The following is a 21417-nucleotide window of genomic DNA, read 5'->3' on the forward strand; positions in this document are numbered from 1 at the left end:
ATTAATTTCCACTGACAATTGAGTATAATGAAGCTTTTAAACCCACATTCAAAACTTTGTTATTTGTTTGACATGTCTTTCTGTTAGTTGACGCAAAGAATGCAATACTGTTAGTATTTGATTGAAGCTTTAACCTGTAAGAGAATATATTCTTTTTAATTGTAGGCATCAGCTAATCGTGATTGCTTGCCTGTTGATGTACATAATTTTAAATGTATCCTTTCACAACCTATTAGTGAAGTGTATCAGCTAAATTTCCTTCTTTCGTTGTTTAAATAGCTTTGTAATTAACTGTTTATCAGATATTGTGGACCCCTATAATGAAGGAAGAGAAGCAGGTAATGTATATGAAATAATATTTTATTCGCAATCTACCCATGGAATTTAGAATTTTTTTGTACAAAAAAGTGAAGTCATGACATCAAAATGTTGGGAAAAAAGCATACCTTTTCATCAGAACAGCACAGCTTATCACCTGTAAATGGTGCATCAGTGAAACAGTATAACAGTTAACGGAGGTTTTTAGTTAAATCACAGAATGACAGACTGGTTTGGGTTGGAAGTGACCTATAAGCTCATCTCATTCCATCCCTTGCCACAGGAAGGCACACTGTCCACTGGACCAGGTTGCTCTAAGGCTTGTCCTACCTGGCCTTGGACACTTGCAGGGACGCAGGGGCAGCCACAGCTTCTCTGGACACCCTGTGCCAGGGGCTCATTCCCTCACAGGGAAGAATTTCTTTCTGATATCTAACCTAAACCAATTATGTTTCAGTGTGAAGCCATTCGCCCTTGTCCTGTCACTTACATGCTCTTGTAAATAGTCTCTCTCCATCTGTTTTGTTGGCTCCCTTCAGGTGTTGAAATAGTTATTAAGTCTAAACACAATGCAAAAGAAGCTACAGAGCAATCTAGCATAACAGAGTATTTCTCCATGCATTGGCAGTTCTCCTTCCCAGCAGATCAATATAAATCACTTCATGTGCTCAATATCCGAGTGTATCTTTTAATTTATACTAGTATGAAAATGTAGTCAAAAGGAGAAAATTGTTTATCATTAAATATGCAATGTCGTTGGAGAGCAGAGGTGTGTTTGGAGTCTTGTTTTCTGAAATCAGGACTCTGGAAACTCAAGTAGTTTATCCACCTACTTATGTCCTCTCTCTGGAACAGAACTGTATGAGCAGTACTGGATTTTAGTTATTTACCTTTATTTCAGTGTATCTAAATTTTTTGCTTTGTGGTTTGAAGTCTTTAACTTGTCTACCAAATAATCCTTGTTCGTTATAAAATATACCTTTCAAATAGGAATCCCAATTTTACTCTGAAAATGACACAATTGCTTCAATTTTAAAAGCCAGACTTACGTTTCAGAAAACATGAAATCTAATTATGACCTCAAACTCCCTAAACATGATAGTGTCACTTAAAAATTTTTGAAATTGAGATTTCCCAATGTAGTTTGTAGCATGTCACATTCATAGTGATGAAATTCTGTTGTTACAGAAGCTTCAAGTCCTTCCCAAAAAATAAAGGAAATACTAGAAAAACACCATGAGCTATTTACACTACAGTGGGAAGGTGTCATTGGCAATATGTGTGTTCCAAGGTGTGTAATATTCTGTCTACTTTCTTGTTTTATTCATGTTTCTTGTTTAAAATTGTGCCTATTTTCAGAGACTTTGGTCATAAAATCACATTTTTGGTCACATTTTGCTGAGCTGATAAATACATAGCAAACCATTATCGTATCAAACACAGATCTAGGTTTGTAGACAGAGTATTTTAGAGATCTGAAATACAGTGCCACAAAGTGATTTAGCCAGGTTGGTTTTGTCAGAGCTGATGTATATGTAAACAATCTCATTTGGATAGAAAGTCTTCTGGTGCAGTCTTTGATGAATACACGTAAGTGAGCATAAGTGTAATTTCTGGTTTTGCTCACAATTGTTTTTAAATCCAAGTTTTAAAAGTATAGCATCTCCGTGCACCTTCAGTCAACTGTAAATGATAGCACAGATTTCAGAAGCAGCGTAGTGAAGGTACATCACACAGCTTCCAATTTCAAACATTGATCATGAAGCTAATACCATTTTATGGAGTCTACTTGTAAACACACTTTGTTCTTTAAAGAAATACTTTACTTTTAAGACCGTAGTCATAGAAGGAGAAAAGGGATCTCAAGAGGTCAAGCAGTGACAGGTCAACATGGCCATCACTGGACCTTCCTAATTGCTAGTTTAGCAATCAGTCCTTTGGAATCTTCTCTACTTAGGTAATACCACTGACAAGGTACTCTAGCATTTTTCACAGCAATTTCAAAGGTTGTTGTTATCAAATTGCAGTTTTTACTGCCAGCTATGCTGATTATCCACATCTTTTTTCAAAAACTAATTGCTCATGTCCTGGTAGGTGCATAGATGAATACTCGCTTTGAATGTTAGACAAAGGCCGCATTTTTAAAGCTGTACAATACATACAGCAGTGGGTTTTGCTTTTTTTTTTTTGTTTTTGTTGGTTTTTTTTGTTGTTGTTGTCAGGGGTTTTTTTTTACTTTTTTGATGGACAAGCTAGTATTTATCTAAAAATACACTAAGGCTCTTGCTCACTATGAGATGTTACTCAGTAATTATTTTAATGCAAGAGTATAGTATTAATAGTGCATAGGAGTTATTACACTTCTCGCAGAATTCTGCAGTCTTGTTTGTCTCCTTGCTTTGCATGCTGACTTTTGTTATAATTATTTCTGGAGTAAATAGCACTGAAGTGCTTGCTATGGCTAATTTCTGAAAAGTATTCTTGTAAAATAATATGAAAGTAACATGAAAGTAACTTCCTTTTTTTCTTCTTCCTTCCTTTCAGCCAAGCTGAATGGGAGCAGCTGCTGACAAACTGTAGTGCCTTTCTCTTCTATGGGATGGAGAGATTCATGTCTCATGTATTGCTTGATTGGTTGGTTGCTATGAACATCCCAAGTAAGATAAGCAATTTGAGAAATATTTTTGATTATACCAGCTTTCATTCCTAGATGTGTCCTACTATCACAGTTGATGTTGATGTTGGCATCAAGGGCTTTTCTCTAGATCCAGGGATTTTAGTGAGAAAATCTTTGTGTTATGTAGCTTTTATTCTGTTGCACAGAATTAAGAAGCTTTCTTGTTAATCCTAACAAATAAGCTTAGTCCTTCTTTACTTACATATGTTGGAATTCGTTGGTTTCAAAAACTCATCTAAGTCATCATCTAAGGGTTTTCTCAGCAAACCGTCTCCTTTTCTTTGGAGTTTAGTATTTGATTGCAAGATATTTTTTATTGGTAAGAACAACCTCTGCAGTGCCACTTCCCCAAAATTTGTGAGTCTCTACTGAGGCAAACAAGAATTGTCCATCAAGGTTAATGCTGGGTTAATGCTGAAGGATTACTATGGCATTACAGAGCATGTGTAGACTCTGAGAAGGTATTTATTCTCTGTTTCTTCACAACTAATTGGTCTTTCTGTTGTGGCAGAAGGATTAGATTCTGGACTGTTTTTTTTGATTCACAGTCTTCCTTTCTGCTCCTATTATCTTTGCACATCTGGAAGAAGCTTGACTTTGGAGTTGTGCTGAATTTGTCAGGGTAGCTGTATTGTGTTGACATGGGAAAATGACAAGGAGAGTATATCAGATTGTGAAGCCCTGTATAGCAACAGGAAGCTTCTTCATGAAGCTTTGATTTTGAAAGTGATTTAAATATCTATATGTAAATATTACAGGAAATAAGAAAATATGTCTTCTATACACATGGGTCATGCCTGAAGATGAAGTTTCACATATCTGTAGACCAGATATTTACAGGTCTGGCAACTTTTGAAAAATTGTTAAACCTTGCCCTTTGTCCTACTCTTAAAATATGCCAGGATTAATTCTGTCTGAGATTTCTGAAAGATCTAGCCTAGACAAAATATTATTAAGTATTGGGTTTGGTCATGTACATGATGAAAGAAAATATATAATTGCTAAATCTGAGCACGAGACCAGGCTGACAGAGCAAATGCAGTGGTTTAGCAAATCCTGAAATGCAAGATCATGATACAAATTAACCTTGCTTCATGCAGGGTGTAATTTGGGAGGGACTTTGTAAAAGTCTAGTGGGAGGTATAATACATAAGGGAAAATAATCAGTTAATCATTAATAAGTTAAGGTACTACTGCTTAAGGGGCAGACTTACAGAGTAGAGTCAAGAGACGGATCACAAATTAAACAACATACTCTTGCTACTGTTAAAAAACACCAAGGTCTGTGGGGGTACATATACGGGAGTGTCATGTGCAAGCTATAGGCAATAATTTCTTACTCTATGTAGTATTGCAAAGGTCTCAACTGGGAAAGAATATTGAATACATAGAGTAAGTTATTGTTGGAGGACATTAGGAGTCGTCAGAAGGCTGTACCACAGCTTGTGTGCTTAGTTTTATTAATAAATATGTATGTGCATTGATATGTTTATATGCATTTAAAACATATTTTTGGAGCAAATATTGACACATTGAGAGGAGATATGATAAAAGTTTTAAGTGTGTCATAGACTTTCCAGGCAGAAAAGTAATTTACTTCTCATCTGCTCTGGTAAGGTAGATAAGTAATAGATCTAAGCAACAGCAAACCAAACAGTAGGCAAAACCTTTTAATTCTGAGAGTATTCTGAATTATTTCACTGGAGACCTTTAAGGAAAATAAGGCATGTTAGAGATGTAACTTGATTGTGAGTTGCGGAGAGGAGCGGTGGTAGAAAAAATTTCCATACCTGCATACCATAAAGTCTTCCAAGAGTTCATAACTACAGAATTGGGTCATATAGGTCATTGGCTGTAATAAGATCATATGTAGAGTTCATTACCAATTACACTAATGTGGCATAGGAAAAAAACCTGCAAAACACTATGGAAAACTATAGCAAAATTACATGATATAATGTTAAGATTACTTTATTAGTGTACATTTACATAATACTTGACCGTTGTGGCTGAAATATGTAAATTTTATACTAGTGGTTTAGGCTGTGTTCAGGAAAGTAACTGGCGTACAAAAGGCCTGATTTACTTTAATTACTATGCTGGGCATTATTATTAGTGCAAATACCATTGTTGTTTTTTTTCCAGAATGCCATTTGGTGATTCTTCTGGATCTTGTACGATCACTGCAAAGTTACCAAAGAATTACAAACTCTGATATCCACAAGAAGTAGGTCATTTCAGTAAAAAGCACAATAAGGCAGATTATTTCAAAGCAAAGTTAAAATTTTGAGTTACAAATATTCTCATTTACTTTTGCAAGTAGAAGAACCTCTTTATATGGCTAAATGGGATAAAAGCTCTCTTACAAGGCAATGATAAGAAAACATGATGTAGAAACCTTGCTACATTACACATACCTCAAAAGTCTGAGATCAAGATTCTCAAAATGTTCCAATTGAATATATAACATTTTCTTTTAACGGATAAACTGTTAGGAGTCCCTCTGAGGGTTCGTACATGGAAAAGTTTAACATTCAGATAGATTTCTTTTAATAAATTATTACAGCTTGTTAAATAGTGCTTATATTAAATGGCTTGTTCAGAATTTTTAATACTACTAATTCCAGCTTTTTTATCCTTAAAAGCATTTCAGTATTTTAGTTGCTTTTAAGTTGGCAGCTGGTAAGGGTTTACATTCTTTTATTGCATGTCCATTATTAATTCTTGACAGATGCCACAGTGTCCTAATTTTATTAATGAGTTATTTAGTCCAAGCTGAATTTGCAGATTACCTGATCATACTCTTGAGGGATGAGATGCCTTGCAGAGAGATGCAGATAGCTTGGAGCATTGGGCAATAATCAGTGATATGAAATGTAACAAGAACAAATGACAGACTTCACTGATGGCAGAGTAACGCTGGACACAGCTATAAATTGGAGAGGGGTGGCTGGAGAGCAGCCCTGCAGAAAGGCTCTTGAGGCTGAGCCAACAGCGTGCCTGGGCAGCAAGTGAGCAAAGCTCATCCTGGGGACATAAATATTTTTTTGCTTTTCTAATTATTCTTTCCATGAAGAAAAAATAGAAAGAAAATTTCTCTAAAAGTACTGTTTAAATAGTGCAACAATGCATAAGTTAAAATTGATTGTGTGTAAGATAGGTTATGCACATATCAACATACATAAATATGCAGAAGTCTGAATGTACAAACAACCTCCTGGTATTTGTTGATATCCTTTTTGACCTCCCCCAAACATCCATTTCCTAAGCAAAACCAAAACACAATTCCTTAAGCTAGTTTTTCAAACTCACAACTTTTGCAGTCTCAGTTTAAGAGTTTGATAAATTTATCAATAAGACTTAAATGTTTAAGTCAAAAACCTTCCTGAAAATTTGGAATAATATTTGTTTAAAAATGAGTCACATAAACTCCACAGACAATCAGACTGCATCTCCCCAAAAGATTACAGAAAATGTTAATTACCATCTTTTGATAGTTACTATGAAAAGCAGATCCAAATTAAACCAAAATTCTACCTTCTATTTACTGCAGTTTAAGTCTTACAGTATCACTCCCCTTTTATCAGTAGAACAATAACACCTAACATCCTTACTGAAATATTCAGCAGTAAAAACTCAAATCCCACATTGCAGGTGATTTGCTATTAAGTCTCCAAATCAACACCATACTTGTGACATGGAACAAGATTCCAGTTCCTACAAGATTTTATGTCTAAACATGTCTTTTCACCTGATTGCAAATGTTTTGACTGTCTTATAAAAGGTGTTCTGCAGTGCTTTGTAAAAGTTGGGGTGTTACTCCTCCTTTCACATTTCCTGAGATGTCCAGAACTACGGTAATATGACAGAGAGTAATCCCCATGGTAAAATTGCATCATGAAAAAATGCAGAGAGAAACTTACCTGAATTTGTTATATTAAATTCAGAGTGCTATATGAATGTTAGAAAGCGTTTTATGCTCAGCATACAAGGAAATGCAGTCTGGCATTCTTTCTCCTTCTATTAAAAAACTGTATGTTTGGCTTTTTTATTTATATATTATGTACATTTTTCTTTTATTGATCCCATAATTTTGATCTTCTTTAGTTGTGTATGTATTGCTCTAGAGAGACCAACAGAGACAGCAATGATTCTAAGCCTTACAGGTGTTCGTTCTGTAATAGCCACCCCGTGGTACACTACCCTGCAAGAGAATGCAGAAAGGCTGGAAATACTGTTTGAGAGTAAGTGTCTGTGTTTGTTTCAGGTTGCGTGTCTATTGCTTCAGACATTTGTGTGTCTGTGCTCATGGCGTGTGTATATCTACCTGTCTCCTGTCTCTTCTTTGCTGCTTACCAATTTTGCCTGGAGTTTCCATAGGAGGTGAACTGCATGCAGGAGCCACCATGTTGTTGACAGGTTGATCTTTCAAACAGAGCAGTAACCTACTTAAGAAAGTTTTAGTGGGGTGTTTGTTTATGGTTTTGTGTAAGACTAGGATTTATATGGTGAGAAGCAGTACCCTAGGACGTGGCCATCTGTAGTTACATCAACTCTGGGTAAAACTCCCCCTGGAGTTAACTTACATCTGCTGTATCTGTAGATACAGTACTAAATCTGTAAAGGTGTTCTTTTCCATTAAGTGTTAAATGTGAAAGCACCAGGCTGTAAGGTTGATATTTTCTTGTTTTTCAAAACTTTCATTAATGACTCACAGAAACTGACATTTCTTTCCAGATTTGCTGAGCTTTGGTAAAACAACTGGGCAGACAGTCCATATTCTTCGAAAGAGTAGAAGTCACAGGAAAAGGGATTCCATTAAAAGTAAGAATTAAAAGGCTTAGTATGAAAAACTGTCTGTAAATCCTAACTAGAACATTTAGATATGTAGATCAGTGTGGTAGTTCACAGGTACAAGTGAAACCTTTCAGATGAGCTATTACAATTTTCTCTGAAACTTCTTAAAAGGGTTGAGAGTTGGAAGACCACCGATAAAAGGTCATAATTGGAGTAGCTATATTTTACGCAAATAAAATTTTGGGGGAGGCTTTGACATAACTAACCAAAAGCTAAAATTTGTTCTCCACTGAACAAATAAAGTAGTGTTGCTGAAAAGTTACATCAGAAGCGCAACATAAACAACATAAATGGTATGGGATTATAGACTGCAAAAAGATCAGTAGGATCTGCAGCGATTTTAGACAGTCTGCATTGTAAAGGGCATACTAGATATAAGAAATATCTGGCATCTTGTTGGAGAGTGGGGAAGAATTTTTGAGTAAAACAACTTCTAATATACTGTCAATAAAATTGTACTGCTATTTTACTATGTACAGGACTTACCTTTTAAAACAAGGTTTAATAAAATAAGTGTAAATAATAACTGTCATAGAATTGAAGAGAGAAAGAATTCAGATCAGAAATATTCCCTAGTTTTCTGGTGGGTTTTTTATTTCAGAAAATGCTTCTTAAATGTAGTGGCAGTTACTAATATTTTTTAAAGAATGTAAAAGAAACACAAGTGTTAATCAAAGAGAAGATATGTTAAATTATGGGACAGCATTCTTACATTCAGTCATATTCAGAAATAACAATGGTTTTTGGCATATTTTTATAGTGGAAGCAGATTCTCGCAGCTCTCCTGGAGACAAAATAGAAGAGCAGACTGTTTGCACTTCCTCAGATCTTCCTGCAACTCATCCATCATCTTTTAATTGTGTGCTCTATGGTTTACCTAACGTAATTCTGATGTAATTTGTGTCAATCTTTTCATGCTAAGAATACCTACACTGGTTTAAGGAGACATTACCTTAAGAAAATGTACATATTGCAGATTTCTTTTTCAGATGTAAACAGTTTGATATTAGAAAAAGTGTCAGGAAAAAAAATATATAATTCAGAGATTTCAGTTAGTACTCTAAGGTTTTTTAACTTGGTGAAAATTTAAAAAAATTGTTAAGTACCAACGTATCTTAAAGAAAAGTAGGCTAGTATTTTTCAGCCTTCATGCATGAATGGAATTAGAATGTATCAATGTAAGTGCTTCCATTTGGAAAAATGTTTCCTTGATGTATTTTATTTTCACATGAACAATTTATCAGGAATATAGCTGAAAATTTACCAAGTTACCTTACTCTGAATGAACTGATCTTTTCATATCGAAGTACTTGTATTTTAAATAGAAAACAAGTTAGTGTTAAATAAAATGGTTACTAATTTTTGCTTTCTTTATTTTCTTGTTATTTTCCTCAATAACATATGAATATCTATTAAATGATTTCAAAATCCCAAATAAAATTTATGTGTATAGATTTTTAGATTTTTTAAAAATGCATTTTTAAATTACACACTTTAAAACTTTGTAGAAATAGATGTCAAATAATTTAACATTTATGGAAAGTATAAAGCTTTGATTGTAATTGCAAACAAAATAATTTCAAGAGTCTTTTTTCCGCAGTAAAAGGGTGATGTCTATTTCCTGTGACATATTTGTTGTTTCTGATAGACCATTAAAATGGTAGTGAAAAGATACTGTCCTTGGTTACCTGATGTGTTATAGTCAGTTAGAACCCAGTAAGGGTTATAGGGCTATATGGTCCATATTACAAAGTAATGGCATGCAAAATACTTTATGCACACAACAGGACATAAATTTGTGCTTCCTTCCCTCTTCCACTCAATTTATGTACACAACTTTATATCAACAGGAGCTGCTCTGTTGAACTGTGTTCTGTTACATGCATGATTTTTATTCCCCTTATAACCTAATTTAGACATAGGAATACATTTTTTATGGCATGTATTGTCGCCTTTAATACAATACAAATTAAGTAAAGAAGAGATCATAGAAAGAACTGAAGTTGTCCAGTCTGAAAATTAAGGATTCAATATCAGATGTTTTCAAGTCTCTGAACTTGCCGTGTTTTGCCAGATGCTGGCATGAGTCCCCTTCTGCAAGTTCTGGTATTTATTTGTGTGTTTAGTTTTAGGTCTTGTCAGGTACCTTTTCATTGTATTTCTATAACACAGCTTCTTTTTTTACATCCCATGAATGGTATTTGGGATGCTGAAGTATTGCTGACTCTGAAGAAGCAATTTATGTTGAAACAAGCTAGTGTTCTGAGGTCTCCCTGGAGCCTTCTCCTCCCCAGGTGAATATTCCAGCTCTCCCCAGCCTGGGGCCAGAGGGGCTCCAGCACTCAGAAACCTCTGTGGCCTCCTCTGGACTTGCTCTTATACTGGGTAGTTTGAACTAGATGCAGTACTCCATCTGGGCTTTCCCAAGAGTGAGAAATTATTTTTATGGTATAAAGCAATAAATTGTTTTAATTAAATAAAAAGATGAAACTAATTAAAAAAAAAAAAAGCTTATCTGTTTTTATCTGATTTTTTTAGTATTTTAAAGTGTTCATTTATTTGATGAGCTCTTAATTTTTACAATCTTATACAGTGTTCAGCAACCTGGAGGGAAAAAAATCCTCCTAACTAATGACCCAGAAATAAATTACAGTAGATACGCCTTAGGACATATGAGCTCTCTCGTTGAACGACTTTGGCACAAGCCCAAACAACAAGAATAAGAGCTTCTGAAAATATTTCATCTGCGTGGCACTACATCATCCCCATGTACTGTATTCATTCATACAAGAAATATTAAGCAGTTAGTGCTATTCCATGTATCAAGGGCTTTAAAATAACTTTCTGAATTATGTCTCAGCAACATAACAAATCACACTATCAATTAGCTTTTATAACAGAAATGACATTTAATAATATATTTTAGCATGAAAAGAATTGGCCAGCTAAAATTTATGTAATCTGAAAAATGTGAGGAGGAAAAAAACCATGGTGAATTTATTGATGATATTCTAGGACAAGAACATAATTCGAGTTGTACGTAGCTGTCTAAGAAAAGTGTGGGGTTCTAAATGGTCTGCATTAAAGAACTGCAGCAAGTTTGTGATAAAATGATAAACAAAAAAGAGAGAGAAGCTCTGTCATTAGTCCCTGGTGTAACCTCTTTAAAATTATACTGCCATAAGCAGTCCTTCAAGGATTTCATATCACACGTGTGTCTCTCTCCAGAGCTGCAGTGGCTGCTCCTGTCAGCAAGGCTGTATCCCCACTTTGCAAAGGAATGTGGTGGAGCAGATGCCGAAATGTAGCAGCTGATGGTGTTTGATGTCGGTGTTTGTAGGAAGGGAAATTAGGGCAGATTTGAGGCTGGTGTACAGATCACTCCCATAATTATTTAAGACCATTCATCCTGAGTTTGAACACTAATTTAGGGATTTTACTACCTGCTAAGCCTTCCAACCTATGCTTTGGCACTCTATCTGACCTGAAAGCTCTCCCAGAATAGGATGTCACAAGAAACTCAACCTTCTTCTCTGAGTATAAATCCTTTCTTCTGTTTAATGTGGATGAAAGACCAGCTCATCAATGCAATGCCACCAGGAAGAACTTTTTAAAGTTCCTCTTTGGTATTAATTCAGGCCTTCAACTGCAGTATCTTCATCACAGTGGATATACTGACAGATAGTTATTAACATGGGTTTTAAGGATGCGGTCAAGTTAAAACTGAAGGCATGCTTGTGTGCCCTGAAATATTTACTGGTTGGTGGAAGACCCAAATTGGTATTCAGGCAATAAATAGAGTATTTCTCAGCCAGTGAGAGAAGAGTGTGTGGGTTCTTTCATTAACATTTTCAAAAGTATCAGTCATAGTAATCTTCATTTCAGATTAAGAAGAGAGGAAACATATTTAATATATTGCAGTTTTCCAGATGGTCGCTTAAGACTTACAGTATGAGGAACAATTTTAGATTACTTAATCCCATTGTTATAAAAACGCAGCATGGAATGTTATCAGTCTTGGTGGTGGATAAAATATCAATTATAATATTCCCTGAAATACACATCTTGACACCCATTATTATATATATGTATATTTTTAAATATATTAAAATAAACATTGTTAACAGAGTAGTCCATCTATGAAGAAATGTTTTCTTCCTCTGCTAAAAGAGTATACTAAGTCAATGCTGAGTTCAATACAGTTGAAACCAAAAAATTAAAGATCCCTTTCAGAAGTAAAAGCCCATATTTTGGGCTAGGAAGGTACAAGAAATTGGAAGGGTGTTTTGTGATAGTGTCCATTACTACGGGAAATATTTCAGAAGATATTTGTCACTGAATAACTACTGTGGTTTATTTTCCCTTTGTTTCATATAATGCTTCAGCCTTACACATGATGGCAGAAGAGGGTGAAAACTGCCAAGATTTAACTGAAAGTGAGTCAGTACTGAGCTCGAGTACAGTGTCCTTTCCTGTAATTGAATGTTCGTGACCTGTCACTTTTCTTGATGGTCTCATACTTGACATTTAGCATTTGAAATTGTTAGGAGAAACTAGATGTCCCCAAAGATGTACAGCTTTTCCAGAAATCAGGGCTGCACTAATTAAGGATTTGTGTTTATTTTCTGAAAAGGCATCTAAAAATATTTTTAAAATGTTCTGTGGCACTTTTGATGGCTTAATTTTCTTAAAGAAAGTAAAGTTAATGTCACAAGGCAAGTTTCTTAGCAAGGTGGATGGTGGTGGATGGACTTCTGGTTTTTATGAGTCTACCATAATCATAATCAACAATTCAACAATTTCAAGAGTTGACATAACAACTTTTCTGTGCTATAGGTGCACTGAGGAATGCTACAAATAATAACACTGAAGTAAACTGAATCAGGTTCATTATTGTCTAAAATTCTTTTTAATTCTGAGTGGTTTTTTCCTTAATTTTGCCCAAATATGTTAATTGTGAAAGAAGTCAATGCATTGCAGGGAGAGTTCCAGAAAGCAAACAAGCAAAACAAAACAAACCTGAGTTTTTCAAAAGTGCAGATGGCAATTTCCCTTTACAGTCATAAGCTGTACTGGCTTCTGTTTGAAAATATTATGTATTATGGGTGGTTTTTTATCTGACTGGATACTGGAAAGCAGATCACAGAAACAATGTCCAAGGTGCTATTCTCTGTCTTCTTTTTCTCTTTGATGCCAAGATTTTAAGGGACAGGTCAGTGCTCCCAATTTGTTTTGATTAGCACAATGAAGACATGATTGTTATCCATCAGTAAGGGAAAAGGGTTTCATGCTGTAGGACAGAAGTGTTCACTTGGAAAACTGCAGGTGAAGGCATGAAGAACAACCTCTTAAATACAAAGTGAGCTTGAGAAGAGAACAGTGATAGTGGAATTGCAGTTAGAGCTGTAATCTGCAATATCCTGGAAGAGGAATGAAGGGAAAAAGTTTATGATGAAAACGTTTAATCTGTTCAGAGCAGACATCTTGATGCTCATTCTGGTAGTAATGAGCTTGTCTGCTGGAGTTCTCAGCATTGCAGAAGTAGCCAGAACAGTCTGTTCTCCCACTGATGTGTATTAATTACCTGACAATACACTGGCAGGGAGAATTATCTAAGGTTTTCTGTTGGAAGAAAATGACAGGTTTCAAAAATATTTGCAGTTCTGTCATGTCCTAAGAATTTATCTGAGCTTGTAACTCTTGAAGCAGGTTACAGAATATAAACTAAATGAGCATGGAGTATGCTGCAGCTGAGGTACATAGATGACCGCCTGTAATTTGGTTGATCCTGACAGTGAGGCAGCAGCCAAGCTGCCTACAGCACTCTTCATAATACTGATGTAGAGTTCCTACCTTGTCATTGTGCATCTGATCCTTTCTGGGCCATTGGTTTTTTCTGATGATGAGCAAGTAATCCTGTCACTGTCACTGACAGTACAGGTGCATGCTTTCTCCTGCACTTCTGCTCAAGACTAAATATGAGCTCAGGTACACATTGACAGATGTGTTGGTATAGAGTGGGAACAGACTTCTTCAGCTGAGGCAGACTTTACCATGGAGATGCACTGTCAGCATGCTTTTGTGTGTCTACTGTAGCAAAATATGAATGACTTAACTACCTTCTGAATTTTTATCATAAATGGAACAGAAGATGTTTGTTTCCAGTTTTAAGTTAGAATAACTTTAGCTTTCCATCACATAGGATCTGTGTTGACACCAGATAATTGAGAAGTATTTAATCTGTAAGGATTTGTCCCTTGTCACTCCATGACAGGCCTGCACATGCAACTGGTCGCACACATTTTATATGCAGAAAAAGGGAAGTCAAAGTCCTAGTGACCACCTGAATGGCACAGGAGCCAACACTGAGATATTTGTAACCAGGTATCTCTATCAAGTATTTATACACTGGTTGTCTTCCTGACACAAAAGAATGTACTATGTTTTCTGATCCAGCAGAGACAGAACTTAAACACTACTGTTCCCATAAGTAAAAGAAATGTTCACTTTGCTCCTTTGGTGTAGTTACGTCTGAGCCCTTGGGCAGCATCTGTTTGCACCAGCACACTAGCTTCTGTGCTGGTTTTATAGCTTTAATTTTTTTCTCCTCCAACAGAGTTCATTGGTATTTCTCCTGAATGACATTGACTTTTTTTCCATCTGAAAATACCTATTTAGCATTTCTTGGTTATTAGTATTGCAAGTACTGGCATTAGAATCTGAAGTGGGATGTACATTGAAATAAATTTGCACTGGAATTCTACAAACCTTTCTGCTTCTTCATCAGTGTGATTCAAGGGACATGGCCTACATCTGTACTCAATCAAACAAGGCTGTGTTGGCCAATATAATCTAATTGTTTGACATTTTTATAGTAATTCATTGAGACTAAAGAGAGATGACTACATTAATATCTTGACGCAGCTAGATAATAGTCGAGATAAAACTGGTGTGCCAAATTGCTGAAAGGCCCTTAAATTCTCTTACAGATTTTTAACTATTTGTGACATAGAAAAGGAAAGAGAGTTCAACATAATGTAATAAAGAAAAAAAATAGTACAATCTATAATACTAAGTATTATAATGAAGTACATTATCATAATTTTTCTAGGAATCTTCACCAATAATTTAAAATCATATTTCTCAATAACTGAGATGAGAATTATTGTTAATGTTCATGACTCTGTTTTCTTGGATAATCATTTTCACTGAGGTCATAATTAAACAGGAGTATTTTAGCCATTTAATATAATTCCTCTAGCTAGACTGTGAACAAACATGTCAGCCCTGTGTATATCTGTGGGAACACCTGGGTTGGAATAGTGGTGCAGGAATGTCACAGACTCTAGGCATACATGAATGCTGGACCTGCTTAGGCTTAGACAAGTCACCTCATCTCACTGTCAAACCCTTCTCTCCAATGCAAGTGCATTTGCTGGGAGAAAGAGTCTCCTCTGAGTGGGAGACTCACATCTGCAGGTAAGAACAAGCAGAGGGAGAATATTAGAAGTGTTTTATTTTGGAGGTGTTGCTCTAAACCCAGTGAGGAAATGAATGGAAGAGAAAGCAGGAAACAAAGAAAAAGCAGGAATTAGTATTTCATCCAAAATCCAAAACAGAGAGAAATGTGTTTCTCAAACTTGGTTTGATTGCAAGTTGCATTTTTGCTTTCAGAGCCCTTGGCAATAAACATTCAGAGAGGGCAAAGGCAAGGTCTTGTTAATCAAAAGTGAAAGAAACTCAGACATGTGGTTAAGTGCATTTTTACCAAAAACCAAGGCAAAAATACTTGCAAAAGGAGCAATGTGTTTATAATGAGATAGAAACAGATGATTTAGAAGTTAATCTGCATCAGAGCTATGCTGGAGTAATCTGGTTTATAGTGAGTTTCTGGCAGATCTGATCTTCCAATAGCAATCTCTGGCCCTCTCCATGCCCTTACACTTTGAGCAAGAGGGATCTCTTCTAGCAGTGCTCTCCACAGCACGTGGTTTTAGGAGAAACAAAATCTCTATATTAAGACATTTGTATCTTCAAAAAGCAGTAAGAAATCCCTAGAAGCTGTGTTGTTTCTTGCCAGAGCAAGAACATAAACATTTTCTGAAGTGTACCAACACTACAGTCAGTGTCTAAGCTTTCACCTTTATCCCTGTTAGTGGGTGTTGAGGTGAGATGATCTTATGGCATTTTAAAATATATTATTTCTTTAGATTTGAGGCTATGGAAAATATCTTGGACAATCTACTTTTAAACCTAAGCATTTTATCTCTTACTGAAATTATTTTGAAAGCTATTTTGGATTTTTTTCCCATGCCCAAATCCACTTGTTTAGTTGGGGTTTTTTCATCAAGAATTACCAGCTTTCAGAACAGATTTGTTTGTTTGTTTGTTTGTTTTTTCCACAAGAGAGCACCGACATGACTATAAATGCAAAGCAGCTCTGGTGGGCCACAGCAGAACACATGGAACCAGAAGATAGTGATGCCAAACAGAACCTGGGCAGAGTTTAAACAGAGGCCTTGGCTGTACAGATCTGTTCATTAGCTCGAGTTACTGCTCTGTACCCTGTGCACATGTTGGGACGTCAGGATACACTTTCCCTAATGATACACCTGTATGGGCTCATTCTTACTGAGAGAAAACAATGGTGTGCCAACTAGAAAGTTCAGCACTGTACAGGTACAAGATAGGTAACTTCATTCACTTGGACATACCCTAAAGGTGTAAAGAACGAGGTTGGAATACTTCATCCCAGAGAGGATCTGGGTAGAATGTCATGGACTGCAAACATGAGGTTTCCAGCACCAGAAGGGTCGTAAGACTGCTATTATCTTTTCCATAATTTCTGGTTTTCACCCAGTGAATCATTTAGCTAGGTTTGAGTGTCAGTGCCTTTCTTATTGTTATCCCAAAGGAACCCACATGACCTCATAACACAACAGTAACTCTTGTAGTAACCATCATTTATATTAAAAAAAAAGGAAGCTCTTTCCATTGCAAACAAGTACATTGATGGAGTATTGCTGACATTTTAAAGAAAAAACAAAAAGCAATTATCCCCTTATGTCATGGAAGGTTTATAGGAAGGCCAGTTACTTTCTCTAGCTTGTATCATTAAAATGCAACGATCACAAAGCAGAAAGTGGTGTAGTGTTACAATTGCTAATTTTGCAAACAATAGACAATGCTATAAAACTGTTTTTTAAGGGATGTGATTTCTAGGCATACTTTTGGTGGCAAAATGAAAATTCAAGGACACAAGATGCTATTTATTAGTCCACAGTCAAGTGTGAGCAAGCTTTGGCAGTGTTCACATATTTTATTTGTGAAATCTTAAGGTGTTAAAATTACCCATTGCCTAAATTACTTTTTGTGTAAAATGTTCATGTCTTGCTCTTACCACATAATGCAAAAAGTGTCCCTTTAGTCACAGTGCACAACTCCAAAAAAAAAAGAGCCCACTCCGTTGCCCCGGGTTTTGGTTGTAGTTCTAAAATTTTTTTATAGTGTTACACTGAAAGTCTTAAGAACCAACTGCTGGGAACTCTGTAATGTTTTGTGCCCAGGCTGATACTGTTTGGTTAGCCCACTATGACAATGCATCAAGGTGTTCACACATTTTAAAATGTGTTCTCTGACTAGTAGGTAGGAAAAAAGGTATCCTTCTCCTGAAAATAATTACTAAAAATATTTTAACATGAAAATGCCTACTGATTCTATTATTCCCTGTTTGTATCAAAGATGGGAATGTCTCATAGAGACAGCATCTCACTGCAGACATTGAATTTTAATGCTGGAGAACCGATTAGTAATTTAAAATAACATTTGTAAGTGCAGAAGGTAATAACCATCAAGAAAATGCCTTTGCCCAGTTTTGGGAGTTCTCATACTAATAAACCAAAAAAAATCTGACCCTTAACAGAAAGTACATGTGAAGACCTGAAAAGTATCCTCAGTGTTATGGACAGTGAGAAATATTGATGACACCCTATCTCTTACAAGAATGATTGATTAATTATTTTTCAATGTAGGCTTTGCCTGATAGAAAAAACCCAACATTTGTGATGCCTCTGTGGTCCTATTATGACTAATTAATTCCTTCTCCAAGTGAAATGAAGACTAATTAGACTAATATTAATTTCCTATTTGTTCAGAACCAGTAATTTTCATATCACGCTGTTGCAGCCTACATTTTTACATCTGTGCTTGCTGCAAGTCAGAGTGTTTGGCTGACAGGGTGGCAAAATGATCTGAGACAACCATGAATGTAATCTATTAAAGTGTTCCAGAGGGGCTAGCATGAAAGGAGTACGATTACAATCTAACAGCGACAGTCAGACCATAAGCTATGCAAGGAACTAAGCATGAACTCTTTCTCCATAAACTTTCAAGATAGAGCTTTGCTCTAGGAACAAAAGTTTAGATGATGAACACTTGTGTGCCCCTTAGATACCACTCAAGTGGTTTTCAGTATACTTAATTAAATTATTAACTTATCTGTTGAAATAAACTACTGATAACTTCATGCTAGTAATGTTTGCTTATCCCTATTTCTCTCATATGTTTTCTTTACCTCCACAATTTCTCCTCCTTCTCTGCTTACTTCCCTTGACAAGCTGTAAATAAATCTTTTTCTAAAAGTCAGCCCCAAAAGTTGTCTCAAAACTGTTTCTCATGAAATTAAATGTATATGACAATTGGTTTTGCACAGGAGAAGACATCCTGTGAGAACTTTTGACTCTGCAGGTATCCAGGTGGCTGTTGCCAGAGTGCTTCAGGTGGGTCGGCACTGGGGGCTAGTGTACCTGACTTGGAGAGAAAATTCTGCCCTCTCTACCTCTTGCGTGTGACCAGGCAATAGGAAGCAGGGCGTAACGTCATGACTTTTCAATTGATTCCTGTATGTTCTCTCACTCTGAGGATTCCTGTTTTGTTACTGTTGTGCTGTAGCTCTCCCTTTTCCTCATAAAAAAGCCAAGGCTATTTGTCTGCCCTGTGGGGAAATGCTAGCACTGCCCTAAGGCTCCTCCATCAATACCCTTCCTTATAGTGTTTTGAGTGTAGTAATCCAAAGTCTGATGTCAGACTGCTCACCCCAGCATGCTCGATAGTAATGAGACGCCTCACGCTGGCTGTTAGTGCATTTAGTGGGTGGGTGCCCACTTTTCTTGGTTGGAGGCACTGTTTTTACTATCTTTACAAATTGGTGTCCTCAATTAATTTACAGGTGCCGACCAATTTTTCCTTGTTGAAATATTCTAAAAGGCTCACCAATACCATTTCATCATGAGTGACCTTCAGTGAGGCTGACACAGCCAGTAATCAGATGGTGAATCTAATTTTAACATCCTGTTTTCTACTGTTTTCCATGCATTTTTACATTGTTTCCATCCATTTTTAGATAGCTTTTCTTTGCAAGTACTTAATTCTTTGTTGCTTTATTTTGTACTACAGAACTATACTTTCCATATCCTCAGCTTCTCAGGAGATAAAATAATTCTGTTGCTTTTAATTAAACACTAGCACTTCTGCCAATTCTTCATGATTTAATATATCTAATACCATTAACATGTGATTAACCTAGGTCAATATATCCTTGAAAGAGAAAATCTGAGTCTTAAATGCAAAAATTTTCACTTCCAAGTAATATCTGACTGTTTTAACAGACTAATGAGCACAAAAAGGTGCTTACAATTAACAACTGAATACCTTATTCTTCCTATCTCACAATATTTACAGAACATGTTAAAAAGGCACATGCATCTGTTCGTCATTCTGCTCCAGATAACACAGGATTAATGGTAAAGAACGTGCCTGTCAGAAAAAGGATCAACATTTGGGTTTAAGATTGAGCCCTGCAAAAGTTCAAGCCCACTGAGGCCAAAAATACACTGTAAAAGACAGTCACTGAATGAAATTTTGCGAGATGAATAGGAAAAATGAAGTCTTTTCCAGTTCTCACATGTGAGAATTGTATTGGAATTGGAATCTGAACATCATTCTAATCAGAAAACAGAAAAATTGTCCAATTCAGATCAAATTCAAGTCCAGGATGAATTAAGAGCAAGATCACAATGCAACAAATTTGCTTATTAAAAATTAAGTGTTTAAAGTGTTCCAATCTACTTGTCTATGTCTTGCAACTACATTTCTCTAGCAAAGGGAATTGTCAAATATCTTCACCTCCAGGGTGAAGGGTGTTGAGGCCTGGATGGCACAGACATAGCTGCCCTTTGCGGGAAATGTTAAAAGGTATTCCAGCAACATGAGATCCCTCAGCACCCACTGTCTTGCACCTTTAAAGGCAGGATGATGGAGTTAACTGGCTGTTGAAAGAAAGGGAGCCCCTGGATGCTCCCAGGTATTTCTTTTTGAGCAGCGCCTTCTTCCTGATGCCTTGCCCCTTGCTGGATGCAACGTCCATTCCTTGCAGCGTCTGGAATGGCAGCAGCTATTCCTGAGCAAGGAAAACTTAACATACTGCAGCTCTCTATTTTGGAGCAATGGTACCACCTTGTGCTCCTCACATTTGCTCAGCTTCATGTCAGTCCTGCCCTCCAGCCTTGTCCTCACTGCTCTTGGTCTCCAAACACAGGAGTCACCCAGCGCTTCATGTGCTCCTCCCCATTGTCAGCACCAGGGCTTCTCAACTTCTCCACTTCTGCAAAGGACACATTGTAGAAAAGGTCCAAAGGGCTTTTGTAAGATGTGAAACAAAGAGCATGACTGGGACCTCTGCACTCACAGCTGTCCTGGGGGAACAGTGGGGAGCTGCATAATGGGAAAAAAGCAGGGCCAAAGAAACTGACCACTTAGTACATTAAGCGAAAACACTATAGAAATGCACTTCCTGAAGGGATCACATTCTATTTATAAAGGATCTTTTAGCAGAAAGATCTTATTGAATAATTCATAAATATTCAATGATGCAAAAAAAATCAGCAGTGACCTAAGGGGTACATTGTTACCTACTGTAACATGTTTGTCTCGGATGTCAGATACACTATTGCCTGAAACACCATACCCTTCATCCCCTTGCCAAGCTCCACTTTGCCTGTTGAAGGAAGACAAGTGAGGAGCTCATGCTTTCTCTCTGTTTTCCCACTGCTGTTTCAGTGTTTAGATTGCCTTTATAGAACTAAAGCAAAATGCATCATAATGCCAGGGTCGTGCAGAAATATGGGGGATGAATTCTTCTGTATGTCCATGGGTGTGAATGTTGTGAGGGGTCACAACCAGGAACAGATGGCCAAGCAGACCCTGTGGGCATGCCAAAGCCAGAATGGCTCAGGGACATGCTGCCCATGCCTGTCCCTCCACCCCAGCAGGTGTCTCCTCATGAGCAGGAGAACCATACAGAAACCAGTCTCTGCAAAATACCAGGATTTCAGGATATGCTTTGTGCTGTACATCTGTGTTACCTTTTCCTGATCCACCAGCATCTCTAGCTGCCGCAGGAATAGTTCTTGACTTCCAAGTCAGCAAGGTACTGCTCAGGGACTAGCTTTGACTACAGGTATCTCAGGTAAGCCATCACTCTTTTTCAAGGCAATATAGTTTTTCAA

General features: G+C 36.7%; 1 protein-coding gene across 1 annotated transcript in view; it reads left to right on the forward strand.

Annotated features, from left to right (window-relative positions):
* Positions 1-9292, forward strand: part of CFAP46 (cilia and flagella associated protein 46) — a 69371-nt gene extending 60079 nt beyond the window's left edge. Inside the window, exons 52-59 of the mRNA XM_085064503.1 lie at positions 166-214; positions 303-338; positions 1507-1609; positions 2863-2975; positions 5141-5222; positions 7103-7239; positions 7733-7819; positions 8613-9292. Of these exons, the coding sequence (XP_084920629.1) occupies positions 166-214; positions 303-338; positions 1507-1609; positions 2863-2975; positions 5141-5222; positions 7103-7239; positions 7733-7819; positions 8613-8749 (744 nt within the window). The 3' untranslated portion in view covers positions 8750-9292. The remainder of the gene's footprint in view (positions 1-165; positions 215-302; positions 339-1506; positions 1610-2862; positions 2976-5140; positions 5223-7102; positions 7240-7732; positions 7820-8612) is intronic.
* The last annotated feature ends 12125 nt before the right edge of the window (positions 9293-21417 follow it).

The sequence above is a fragment of the Lichenostomus cassidix genome, chromosome 6, assembly GCF_008360975.1.
Source record: "Lichenostomus cassidix isolate B80296 chromosome 6, HeHo_3.0, whole genome shotgun sequence".
Lineage (NCBI taxonomy): Eukaryota > Metazoa > Chordata > Aves > Passeriformes > Meliphagidae > Lichenostomus > Lichenostomus cassidix.